The 13,976-nt window shown below is 39.9% G+C and overlaps 1 protein-coding gene across 2 annotated transcripts in view; it reads left to right on the top strand.

Moving 5' to 3' along the window:
- Positions 1 to 909: 909 nt before the first annotated feature.
- The window catches only part of CDH13 (cadherin 13), a 525,814-nt gene continuing 512,747 nt past the window's right edge, over positions 910 to 13,976 (top strand). For both annotated transcript variants that reach the window (XM_076349047.1, XM_076349046.1), the window contains exon 1: positions 910 to 1,048. In XM_076349047.1, coding sequence (XP_076205162.1) covers positions 1,004 to 1,048 — 45 coding nt within the window. In that variant the 5' untranslated portion in view covers positions 910 to 1,003. The remainder of the gene's footprint in view (positions 1,049 to 13,976) is intronic.

Here is a 13,976-nt window from a genome sequence, read left to right as displayed (position 1 = left end):
GAGAGCTGAGGAGACTTTTGACCCTACTGAAAATGGGGGAAGGGTACTGCTAAATAACCCTGACAACTGCAAGAAGACAAGTCAAAAAAGGACTGGACTGTTGTGATAATGGGGAGTGGCAAGGGAGGTGGAGCTGGAAATTCAAATGGGGGAATTTGTTCATAATCTTTGGTCCATCTGCCTGGTATTACTTGCTGGGTTGCAACATAACCAATCCAGAGATAGTAGGTTCCTGAAACATCAGGTCCCCTCTTCCAAACAGGAAAAGTTTTTGTAATTGAAGGGCATGCACCTTTGAAACTTTGTCCTAGATTCAAGTTCATTGAATCAAAAGCCAGTTCTGTCATTACCTGAGCAGTTAATAAAATCTATTGCCTTATGATGGATTTTTTTCTGCAGGCTAGAATTGATCTGTCTTCGTTGTGATTTGTGAGATTGAGGGGAAAACACAAAATATAATCTGTATTTCTGCTACACTGAAAAATTTCACTGTGTTCTTCATCTAAGGCTTGGAAGTAACTAAAACTGCAGTGGTCATTTTTTTGATTTATTGAAAATAAAGCATACCTTATTAACATTTTAATAAAGAGAATATCTTTGCAGCGGTGCTCAGAGTTGCTCTTATTTCTCTCTGTGCAATTCCATTCTGTAAAAGGGAAAATACTATTGAGATCTGTAAGGCATGATTTGTTAGACTGAAACTAAACACGCAAATACACCAAAGCAAAATGCTTTCTAAAGGTGCTGTGTTTGTGAGAGGTGCTTGCCCAATATGTGTGATGCAAAATGGGGATGCTTTGTGAAGAAATCATCCTTGTAAAGCCATTGGTTCTGGTCATCAGACTCTATCCAATGCTTTAGTGATGATGCTGCTGATCTATTTGGGAAGTTGGCTGGCTCTCAAGGCAGAGTCTCTTCTCAAAGGCTGTTTCACAGTGAAAATATGCTCAGTGCAGCCGAGTGCATGAATGAAAAAGCCTCTGGTACCTTCTAGTCTGGCAAAATGCAGCACAAAACTCAACTTACTCTGTCCTTTCTGCTGTCCCAGGTAAGAAATGTGTGGTTTTTTCCTTATTTTCTTTCACCTTCCTTCTCTTGTGCATTTGGATTTGAAAGTATTTGTAATTCAGGTCTGATTTCTGACTAATTATACATTGCTTGAATTACTGTTGAAAGATGCAAGATCTCTGCTGTAAGCCAGTTACTAGGAATGTAGAATCTCATAGTTCCTTGATTTACAATTAAAAAATGCTATATATCACACAGTAAATTTGTTGTGTTTCCCTTCAGGAAGGGTAGTAGGGGGAATCTTTCAAGTGTTTCGGTAGCAGCTGCAGCAGCAGTATTTTCTGTCATATCAAATGCTGCAACTTTGATTTGCCTCTTTCCTCTGTGGCTTTTGCTGGGTAGTAGGCTTATAGGTTGTTATAGGCAGCTCACATTATTTATTGCTTTTTTTTAAAAAAAAAAAAAAGAGGAGGGGGGAATATGGAGGAAAATAAAATCAGACCTTGCAAAAGGTTCCCTTCCCTGTACTCTCTTGATAGATGTGTAATACTCTGTTAGTGACTTGCTATGTAGCCTTTCTCTTATTAAACGTAATAGATCCCCCTCTGCCAGAAAGCAGAGGAAAAAACACCCAGCCTTAAAAACACGGAGGTGCTAAAGCCCCGCTGCTGCTGTCTGTCAAAGCGAAGGGACTTGCTGGGCTTTGACTTCTAATACCTTCTGGTTGCTCTCTTTTCCTCTTGCTGCTGTTACAGGGCTCACTTTTTGGAAGCTCTGGGGGGGTTTGAAAATCCTTTGTTGTTGTCCAGCTTAAATGCATCCTTCCTTCTTTTGTCTTAGGAGCTCTGTAAACTCTTGCATTTAGTGACAGTGGCACTGGCATCCTGTGCACTGAGTGGAGATAAAAGTTAATTCCTTTTTGACTTGCGATTGAGTGGTTTTGTTAACCCTTAGGGGGTTGGTAGGTTTTAGAGCGTCAAACTAGTGCTTGGGACGCTGAGTCTGTGCACTCGTGTTTGTGTAATTGCAATCTCCAGCAGGCATTTAGTCTGCTTTTTCAATATAGGATGATAAGGAGAAAAATGGTGAGGGATCACTGTTGGGAGAGTTTTATTGCTGAGAGGAGATACATCAAGAGTGTGTAAGTAGGAAGCAGTAGGGTGAACTGAATGCATATATGCTGTGGATCAGGGCTAGGATATTTGGGTCCTGGCTTACCCTGATAAGGAGTAAAAGCATTAGCGTGGGTGGCTGAAGTTATGGGACAGTAGGAGACTCGGTGACTGGGGGCTCGTGTGAGCAAATACACAGGCATTTGGGTGGGTTCAGGATAACAATCCTGCTTCAGGGAGTATAACAAATGAAAGCAGCTGCTTTGGGCCATAGGTAGGGTGCCTGAATGCACTGGTGAAGGATGAGTTTGAGGAGCCAGAGCAGCATGTGCTGGGGATAAACGCAGTTTCTTGCAGGGCCTCCCTAACGGCTCAGGCTGAAGCTCTGGACTGTGTAGGAGGGCTGGCCAGTGGGCAGCTGGCCACTGGGCAGCTCACCAGCTCTGCTGAGACTGGCTGTAACGAGTGGGCAAGCTGCTGTTCCTGGGGAGGGCTGAACGGCTCTCTGGTGGGCTGGGGATACCCAAAGGGCTCCTGGGGAGGAGAAGTTGTCAAAGTGGGCTGAGATCCAGCCTGGGCAGGCAGCTGGGCTGGCAAAGCTGCCAGTGGGAGGCGATGCTCAGGGAGCAGAGGGGCTGGGGGGAGAGGGCACAGACAGTGTAAGGGTAACCTGTGGATATACTGAGCTGGTGTTCTCTCACCTTGGGCTTGAGACCTGCCATCTGGACTGCAGTTCGCTTGGCTTTCTCTGTGCTTTCAGTCCTTTTTTTGTTCATCTTCTTCAGCATGCTACTGAATTAATCAGCTTGAGTTTGGATTTTCTTTAGTGGTCCCTTGTAGGAAAAGCAGTATGTATACAAGAGAGGAGGACAGACTTCTAAGGCCTGTTAAACCACATAGCTGGCATTTTTTTAACATCAGTAACTACTTAAAAATCTGACAAGGTGCAGAACACCTGCTTCTGAAAACAACTGTGCACTTTACTGATAACTTGCAGCAATACTTCAGAGTTTCTTGTCTTGCTGGGCTGAGATGAGTTTGAGTATACTGCAGGGCTGAGCTTGTGGTGCTTTAGCATTGCTTTGTATTTAAGTGCTTAAACTGCACCCCACCTTCTTTATTAGCATATGTAGCTTTATCTGGCAATGTCTCTACCTAGTGATTTAACACATCTCCAAGTTTACTTTATAGATCGTGTCTAAGAGTTAATGAATTGGGGAATGAATTAAACTATAATAAGGAAGTGTACATAAATCTGTCTTCAGGCATAGGATGTTGAGTATTGGCAGGTTAAAGTATGAACTGAAGGTGATAGCATGCTAGGGAAGAAAAAGGGAATTACTGAAATGCTGTTTGGCTTTTCTTTTTGACACACCACATACACAACTTTCATGTGACAGGAAAAGTAAACAGAAGAATGTGAGAAACAACATATTAAACAAATGCAGCCATCTGGCTGTATAGTGGTTGTAACACATTCTGGGATTTTTTTTCATAAGTTTTCTTTTTTTTCTCCCTTAGCAGTAGCAATAATGCCTCCTATAATACAATGCTAGTGGAACCTGCAAAGCTCAATTTTGATAAAATGATTTCTAAGCAATAGCAATCTAGTAATGCAATACTTTTCTGTGGAAGTAGAAGACAGGAATAACTTCATTTCAAAGTAATGATAGCAAAGTTAACAGTGTAGAAAAAAGTTTGAGGAAATTCTTCATGAACTGAAAAAAGGTTTATTTTTAATTAAGATCATTTATAAAACTAGTAACTTTGGTTTTGTGTTTCCTTGGTGTGCATCTAATTCGACTGCATTTGTTAAATATAAAAAAATGCCTTTTGAGGCATTAAAAGGATGAGGAATTGCTTTTTCAGCCCATTAATTATGTTTGTAAAAGTTGTGGTAAACAGGTGGGCAATAAATGAATTTTTTTCTTTTGCAAAGACTTAGTCTACACTACTACTGTTCTGTTTTCACCAAGAGGAAAACTGAACAATAGCTAGCATAGCTGAGGAAGATATGTTTCAAGTAATTCTTTAATTCAGGACCACCTTTAAAACTACAAAGCATATCTGTACTATACAGCTTTATTGAACTGAAGCTGAGAATAAAAACTAAGTGTACTCTGATAGCTTGTGCAGTTCACTATACAGTGTACAGGAATCAGTAAATACATACAGATTTTTAAATCTATCAAATCAGAGTGGCTTTTACATTTTTCCCAAAGGATATTTTTGAAGGCCTATATAAAAAATATTTGTTTTAAAACAGAAGTTGTTCACAGGCTTGCTTCTGTATGTTATGCATTTCATGCAGACAGAAGAATCAACATAAAAATTTATAAGTAAATCTTACAAGATGAGGAAAAAAATTCTTTTGATAGCTTTAACAATAACTGTCACGTTCCACTGGGTTGCAGCTAAGTCAATTGGAACAAAGTATATATTTCACAAGCTTATTATAGTGAATAGATGAATTGGTCCTAAAACTCTTTCTCGAAATGCATAGCCCACACTGCTGAATTCTTAAGCTTTTATTTTTTCAAGTTTCTCCAGAAGAGGGCTCCATGTACAGCTTGAAAGTCAGCACCCATGTATTAAAAAAGTTTATCAGCTTCAGGAAAAAAGAAAAAAAACTTGCTCACACAAAGTCTGTTGATATAACATTAAAGATTATGTTCAAATTCTGACCCAGCATTTCCATGTTGTAGCTTGTTGCTGTAGGTCTTACTTTGTTTAAGACTGCTTATTGAGAATTCTAGAGAAAAAGTCCTATAGCTCTTGTGCTATATCAGAGTTGTAAAAATGCTTTAAAAATGTTAGAGAAACTCAGTTGCCCATTATTATGTATAATTATTTGTACTGATGAGCGTTTTGTGAGCAGACTGACACTTACTCCTGACAGTTTCAGGCCATCATTTTTGGTTATGTAGTCAAAAAGATCTTCCACTTACATATCTCATTCAAAAGATGGTGTCTCCCAAAACACAGAGCCATTCCAGCAGTCATGCTGTGCTATTTGTCAAATGTTGCCTTGGAGGGAAGGTTGGCCCCTGGTGAACCAGTATGACTTTAGGCAACAGCTGTAACCTTTTAAAGATATTCTTACAGAGGACCTGACCAGACTCCTTACCCCTAAGCAAGGGGAATTTGTTATGATAGATGAGTGGAAACTGGTCATGAAAATGCTGCTAGAGTTATGGCATTACAACTAAATCCACTTTGTTGTGTACCACTTGAGACTCTGTCTTTCAATTTAAGATGTAGCTCAGGCAATATGTTGGGACCTGGTTTCTGTTTCTCATGATCAAAAACTGAAAAAGGTTATTCTAGCACATGTAGTATCTTTGTGCTGTGATCCATTGGGGGTTATTGACTTCATTTTTAGTGACTTGTCAGCTAGGAAATGAGTATTTCTAAAAGGTATCTCAATAGACCAGTGCAACAGGAACTATTAGAACTATGTAGATAGCAACAGTGGTGCCTGTTCAAGAAGCAGTGAAGTTCTGCCTTTCATTTTCTTCCTGTTTGTTGTTAGATAGGTAGGCTCTTCCCATTCTATAAATATGTAAGGACAGGCTAGATAACAGAGCTGTTACTCTGTTACTGTTATACTCTTCCTGCATCACTGCTGGAGTCAAATCCTCTTATCTTCAGTTGCTGGGTTGTACCCATGTGCTGTGTGTCAGGATTTTGGCCTCGGGTTCCAGGGTTCCTATGCCAGCATAAACCTTTTGGGAGGAGGGGGGCTTCATTTGGGAGTTGAGGCAGAAATGTGAGGTTAATGGGTTTTTTCAGTTGTTTCATGGAAATAATTTCTTCATTCATTCTCTGACAGGTACAAGCACCAAATTCACTTTTTTGTATACCACTAGTATTCTAACCAGCAAAGCTTCATCTGTGCAGGCAAAAAGACAAATCTACCATGTCCACTGGGGAGGAGAGACAGAATGAGAGGGATTTATCATCCTTAGGAGACTAAGTGGGCTATAGCTCTTTCCAGTTAACTCTGGATGATATGAGTGGGTTCTTGATTATGGCCATATGGTTGCACTGTGCCCTGCCGTAATCACCAGATGGATGGGACCAGCCCAGATGGGAGTGTGTTTTTTCTGTCACTTCATGTGTCCTGCAGCTAGCACAATGTTAGTGTATACAAATCAGTAGGATATTAAATGCCAAAGAGGAGTGAAAAGTAAGACTTGCTTTATTAACCACTGTTTCATTATTTAAAGGTCTTGGAAATTTGCCCACTGTTTTTTTTTTAGTGTTGTGATGCGGACTGTGTTCTCTGTCAAACGGAAGAATGTAATTCTTTGAAAGCCTTACTGTTTTGTATGAAAGGAACTCATTCCACTACTAACTTATCCAATATTCTACTGTTTTGCACCATTAATTTTCTTGGCTAAAGAAAAAAGGAGCAATTTAAGATTTGGTTTGATGGAGCTGGTTGAAACAGTTCTAAGAACAGACTAAAATAAATATGAGCTATTAAGAGTAGGGTGGGGTGACTTTTCAGCACACAGCAGTTTATCAGTATCTCTAACCACTTGGAAAAGCTGATTAAGGTGTTCAAATAACTCCTGATATCTATGAATATCCATGTATGGATGTCTAATTTGGTATCTTTATGGGCCTTGTTTTTAGGGAGCTGAATGTTCACCTTCAAGCTTTTGAAGTGTCTCAAAATTGGGCACCCATATGCACCTCTCTAGAATGAATAAGTTTTTATTGCCTAAGGTTCCTCAGACTCCATTTGATAAAGGTTCTACTCCCAAAACTATTATTTTTAAAAAAACAACTACTAATAATAGCTATCTCTTTCAGTCTAAACTCTTTTGTTCTCTTGCTTTGAACAACTAATGTTGAATTCTTTATTGGTAATGGCAATGTATATATTTCTAAAAGCTAATGCTTAATTCCCAAGGACTTTGCAGTCTGGTATGTAATGAAGAGCAAATAATTCTTGTGTGTATGAAGGTTGTGTTAATAGGAGTACAGCCAGAAAGTGGGTTTCTGAAAGTTTGAAGAAGTTTTTGGCAAATGAGTAATCATGGCAGATGGACCTTGTACTTGTGTGTAACAAGGACTCAAAATGCTGAAAACCACAGGTTCTAGGCCATTAAGCTGTCACAGCACTGTTCATATGGTTGTATGCAAAGAAATACAAACAACTTGAATTTAGGATATAAGCTTGCGGGTATAGATATTTGCAAGTAAGCATCTCTTTTCTCAGTTATTACTACTTGTGTGCTGAAGTCTACTGTTGAAGGTTACCCCCTTTTCCTCCCCTGAGCGATGTTAAGTGTGAGTGCTCCTTGTCTGCTCCAGGGCAAAGTTGGCAAGCTTGGCTGGAAACACAGGTGGGGGAGTACTGATTCTATGCATTAATGGCTGTCTGCTACATGGACAGTAACACCTCTGTGGCAGAGGTAGAAAGACGATGAATAGCTTACATTGCTTCAAATCAATCCATAAAACTGTTAGCACACTGAGTTTTGTTTGAATTGCTATGAAGCAAAAAAGCGTGTTGCAACATACTTACCATGCTGATAATTGGCTCATCTACTTTATAGACACTTAATCTATTTCTTTTCCTTGTCTTGGCATAACTTGGAATTGCAAGAAGGGTTTCTGTGCAAACTGCCTTTAAAGAAGAGTCTGAGTCAAACATAGGGGATGAACCCATAAGAGTAAAATAAAAGCTAGCAGCTGTCCATGGAGTCACTGTAAAAGCAGAAATTCTAAGCTGCTGTGAATACATCTGGATCCACTATGGAGCTATCCCAGCATGCATGAATTAGGAGTATGATCCATAGCTTGTATAGACAGCTATGGAGAGAGGGGGGAAATCATGTAAAGTTGGCCCTTCCCTAGCCTATTACAGTTTTCTTGGTGTAAGATGGTCTTTGAAGTGTGTCTATTACGTTTTAACTTTGAGCCAACTGTTGGTAACTTCTTGGGAACAGAAAAAAACCAAGATCTTGCATTTTTCCATAGAGAATCATTAAGGTTGGAAAAGACCTCTAAGATCATCGAGTCCAACCGTCAACCCAACACCACCATGCCCACTAAACCATGTCCCTAAGCGCCTCATCTACACGTCTTTTAAATACCTCCAGGGATGGGGACTCCACCACTTCCCTGGGCAGCCTGTTCCAATGTTTAACCATTCTTTCAGTAAAGATATTTTTCCTTACATCCAATCTAAACCTCCCCTGGTGCAACTTGAGGCCATTTTCTCTCATCCTATCACTAGTAACTTGGGAGAAGAGACCGACACCCACCTCGTTACAACCTCCTTTCAGGTGGTTGTAGAGAGTGATAAGGTCTCCCCTAAGCCTCCTTTTCTCCAGGCTAAACAACCCCAGTTCCCTCACTGCTCCTCATAAGACTTGTTCTCCAGACCCTTCACCAGCTAACTTGCTGGCTTTGAGTTCCCCTACTGCCAAATAAATTGTATTTATATGTTTCTCTAGAGGCAGCCCTCTGTTTTCCCTGAGGAACCACGTTTTATCAGACAACAAACAGCTATATCAAAATGTGAGAGCTGAACATAACACTGCTCTCTACTTGACAAAGCAAGAAATCCAGAGCATCTGGTACTTTGCTCTCTAAGTGAAAGGAGATGGAATTAGCCATTAGAATTGGATGGACATTTCCCTCCCCATTAAACGCATTGTTTCAGAGCTCTGTCAGAGGAAGCTGAGCAACTCCAACTGCGTTATGCAGCAGGAATGCATATATCAGCTGCAGGTTTGAGCTGTTCAGTACAATTAGATAACTGGCCAAATTAAAAGGTGTTCAGTTTGACCTTCTGCCAAGATAAGATAACTGGTCTCGCAAGTGCCAGGAAGTCATGGATATTATCTACCATCCTTATTCAGGTGAAATGCAAAATGAAAAACCTGTGGGTAAAGATAAATGAGAATTAAATTAAAATAGGACAATACATAAAAATCAGTTTTGACTTCTGGGCATTTGTATTAGCCTGCTACCTGAAGGTTGTATTGTGTGTCAGGCTAAGTGGTTTTATTCTCTTCCAAAATGTCTTTTGTTTTCATAATTCATGATCTGATTGAACTAAACTAGACTCTGAACTCTATAAATCTTGATTTATGACTATCGATAATCCTATTAATTTACTGATACACAGCTCTGACCTGAACACTAAAGTAGTTAGGCCCATATTTGATCACCTCTCCTTAATATGTGGCAATATCATTGCAGGAGACATTATTCAGTGGGGTAAGGACGGTCATTAAAGCCTAGCAGTAATGGGAAGTACCCTTTTTGCACCCACTTACACCACTGTTCAGAAATAGATAATGATCTGATATTTGCTTCTATTTTTGGAATCATTATTTTCTTCTAATGCTTTTAATTAAAAGATCTCATTTAAAAATGATAAAGAAGAATACAATCTCCAGTTTTAAATGTCATCAATAGTTTTCCCTAATTGTTGGCTCTACGCAGTTTAGTTATCAATGCAGAAGTGTTGCCATTCTGTGCAGTGAGGATATTGATTATTGCAATCTGACAAAACAGCAGCTCTTTAGATGATAATTTTGGATACAACATGTTACCAGGAAAAAAGGTAAGGATGCTGGGAATAAGTAATGAAATTTTTGTTTCTTGTGGAAATGACTTCTGGTCTTGCACATCTCTCAACTTAGTTTTCTGAGTTTGCAATAGCAAAACACTGTTGCTCACACTAATACGGGAGCAGGTCTCCAGTGGACATGGATTGATTGCACTGCCCTGCTTTGCATTATCTAGGTGAAGGATGGTTAGTACCAATGCCACATGCATTTCTGCTGTGTACATATTGGGAGGCTTACGTGGCTTCTATTACTATTATATCTGAGCACCCTGCAAATGGTAATGAATTTATCCTTGCTTCCCTAAAATAAATGCTGAGTTACGACAGGAACATTATTCTGAAATGGGAGACAGCCTCCAACATCTGCCTGTTTCAATGACTTTAGTTCTATTATCTTAGTTGAGTAATGATGTAGGCTGCTGTCACTTTTGCTGCTGGTGTTGATTCAGTAGTGACAGTTCATTGTACTATAGAAAGATTAATTCTGATTGGAAGGAGCCTAGAATAAATTCAGTCTTTAGGCCAATCAGAAGCTGGTGTATGTAGTACTATTTTAATAATGCTGCTCAACTTTCAAGAATATAATTAGTTATGATTTGCCAAAGAACTGCCTATCTCTATACAGTTAGTATTTTGCATATAGAGGAAACTAAGAAGAGAGAATGTTTATCTAATCATAACTGCACAGAGTTCTTTTAGGCATAAGGAAAATGGAGTGTACTTGCTTATAACTGTTTATGTGATGGCTGCTGGCAAAATGATCAGTTGGAGCAGAGGAGGAGGATGAGGCTGGCAGTGCTGTATATACTCACAGCATTTGAGACCAAAACAGTTTGGGGTAGAAGACGGGGTAGGTAAGAGACAACCAGCTATGCTTCCAGTGCTTGGGTAGGGGAGAGGTGCTGGATATTTCCACTGCAATGTGAGATGTAGTCTCAATGGCAGAGTATTTCCCCCACTGTTTGTTCACTGATAAAGGTTCCCATCTTCCTTCCTTTCCTCAGATTGGAGGAGGCAGAGCTACTAAAAGCTTGGGCTTCTCTGGTAGGAGGTGAGCTGCCTGTTCATGGCTGTTCCATTCCTATATCTAGCTTCTGGAAGTGTGATGTTGCTGTCCTAGTGTCGTTGTTAGTGAGATGCACCTAAATGTTTGAATTCCTGGGGGGACAATGACACATGGATGGACCATTTGTTACAAGCCCAGAACATGAGAATCTGTAGACTTGTATGGACAATTGAAAGCTAATCTCTGACTTTGTGGAACAGCTGCCTCTTCCTGTATGGCTATGGCCCTCTGAAATGAGGATTCAATCTTCTTACACGTGCTTCCCAAGAATACAATTTTCAAAGCTTTTGTTCCTTCATGAGTCAGAGGCACACAAGCACAAACCTGTTTCTTGCTGTGCATGGGAACTAAACGTTGATTATGGGTGGCTGAAGGAGTTTGGCTAAAATAGAAACTGACTTGGTTGTCTGCCATAACTTATGTTGAACCTGAGCAAAATTGTTTTTCCAACTTGTTCTTGACTTCTGATTTCCATATGCTCTGTGTTTGTAGAGTCTAGCTGGGATATGAAGGAAGAAAAAGCAATCATGCACAGCACGAGTGGTTCTCCCTGCCTTACCTCCAGGCTGACTAGAAGCATCAGCATTCCTGTAATTTCCTTGTTCAAATTACTTTTTCTTTGTTCCGCTTCATCTGCTCAAAAAAAAATTCAGATAGTCTGAGTGCTTTTAGTTTTTCTACTCAAACTTTCTTCCAAAACTTCTACTGTTGAGGGAAAGGATGAATACTTTTTACTACTGTGTTTTAACTTCTCTTAGATGGGCTTCAACAGGCCCTTGTGGAAAGTCCATCCCTGTTCTTGGTGCTTATAGATGTTTTTCTTTTGGTGATAGATGAGAAGATGATGGGGATTTTCCTGCAGCATGAGGAAAACCAGACACACCTAAGGAGTCACATTCCTTTAGCACTTTACATAGGTCCTGGTTATTTTCACTGGGTAATCTGCAGATTGCCTAGAGTTAGTGCAGTGTTAAATTGTAACCTTTAGCTAATGTGATAGGCAACTATAAGCATTGTACTCCTAGTACTTGGGTATCTGACCTAAATCTTGTGCATTTCTTGGTATGTTCATATTACCCTACTCCTTTCCTCCTCAGTCTCCTAAGGCAGTCTAGTTCTATCTGCACATGTGGAAAAGAGAATTTAATTTGGCTGTCTCTAATGGTTTTAAGCTGGTGATCTCTTAGAGCCAGAAGTGCTGGGATAGTTATTCAGTAATAAACATGCCGACATAGCTGCTGAATTTCTTGTCCCTTTCCTTGGCTGACTGAGGAATACAAGAAAGAAGATCAAACCTTAACACACAAAAATGGAAGGGAAAACAAAACCAAGGGGAAAAAGAAAAACAAAATGGTATTCAATGTCCTGTAACTCTTTGCAGCTGTTAAGATTTGGAAAGCAGCCTTTTATATTTGTGATACAGTTAACGGGTGTATACAGGAATGGAATGTAGCATCTAGTCTGATTCTGCTTGATTTCTGCATACTCATTTACACGCGGTCTTACCTGATAGTTTAGGCTGACACCCATATCCAGAGTTCTTGCTCATATCTGGATCTGAAGTTGTTGGCATCAGGAAACAGCAGTATTTTACTCTGTTGTATGCATATTTGTGTGTGTATCAGCATGCTGGTTTACAAGAGGTGGGAAATTTAATCCTTTGTAAAACTCTGTTTCCAGCATTCATTAGCTGCCCACTCACAGAACTCTCCTCTCTTCTACATTTTATGTTTTGGTAGGACTTTTTTTTATTATCATTTGCTGTATGTCTTAATGGACAATATTTATGTCTGCTGCTTTGACGTGTTCATGATCATTAAATCCATTCTACTGATGCTTTGGGAAACTTGTTACTGCACAGATGAAAGAAAACTTAGGAGATACCTTCCCCTAATTGACTAGTTGGCTGGGGAGTGAATGAGAAAGGAGAGAACAGAGGACAAACTGGGTATAAGGTGTGAGGCCAAATCAGCCTTCGTTGCAGGAGAGCACGTTACAATTTCTTTTGAAACTGTTTGCATATCACTTCTTTAATTGGCTGAAACGATTTTATATATATCAGGTTGTTTCCCACCCATCCTCTGTGTAACACAAGCATACTTTTTAACTGCATACTGGTGGAAGTGTTTCCCAGAGAAAATGGAAAGGTAGGAAAGGGCCAGAGAACCTGGGAGGGGCAGGACAACTGTTACGGCTTTCCAGCTATAAATACAAAGCAAGCGAGATACCAGGGAAAAGCTAGGCAATGTCTTGCTGAAATGAGTATTATGGGCCAGCTGTTATGAGAGATAAATGCTCCAAAGTTTTGTCAGATAGTATGTGATTTCCCTCCCCCTACCACTTTTGCTAATATATAATTTCACAGACTTACCCCCTTTGTCTTATTTTCTGACATCTCTTAGAGGCCAGCTGCAGACCAAAGATTAAAGGGAAGAGAACCTGACTTCAGGCACATTTGCAAACTAGCTGTTAGTTTTCTGTAGGTTCTTCTGTGCTTAAAACGGAAACAACCCTCCCCTGACAACTGAGCATACAATTCATGTACAATGGATCTACTTCTGACACTGTATTTCTGGGGTGTTTGCACGATTCATGATTCATCTGGCAGTACTTGAGTTTAAGCACTGATAAAGAGAACACAGCAGAGTGTAAATATATTTGACCTTTCAAAACACTGAAAAGAAAATAAAAATAGAAAAGTAGTTATTTTGCAGTTTTTCCTTGTACACGTGTAATGACTGCAAGCAAACTAGCATTCTTATTTCTGCCTTGGGAGCCTGGGTAGCACAGAGGCTTCTAGGCCTGAGATCTACTGTTTTATACCTGCTGTTCCCAGTACAGTGTGTGTGAGTTGGCCTGACATTGGAGTAGAGGTTCAAGTCAACTTTGATATCTCTAGTTTAGGGATTGGCCTGTAGTTCAGGTCTGCTGCATCCCAAAGTCTTTACTGTTTGATAAGTTATGCTGTATAATTGGCATGCTGGTCTTGGTTCACTTGCTTGATGGGCAGGAGTCTGTATTTCAAGTGTAAAGTATCACTGCAACTGTCACTTTAAATCAGTAATACCAATACAGAAGTAAGGCTCAAGTACTCATGGAAAGCTTCTGCTGAAATCCTCAGCTAGCTACAGCCTTAGTTAGCTTGGATGCAGCCATGTCTTAATTCTGCTGTGAGCAACTTTAATTCCATGGG

This window comes from Aptenodytes patagonicus, chromosome 11 (genome assembly GCF_965638725.1).
Source record: "Aptenodytes patagonicus chromosome 11, bAptPat1.pri.cur, whole genome shotgun sequence".
Taxonomy (NCBI): domain Eukaryota; kingdom Metazoa; phylum Chordata; class Aves; order Sphenisciformes; family Spheniscidae; genus Aptenodytes; species Aptenodytes patagonicus.
Note: the sequence above shows the minus strand (reverse complement) of the source record. Positions and strands in the feature narration are given on the sequence as shown.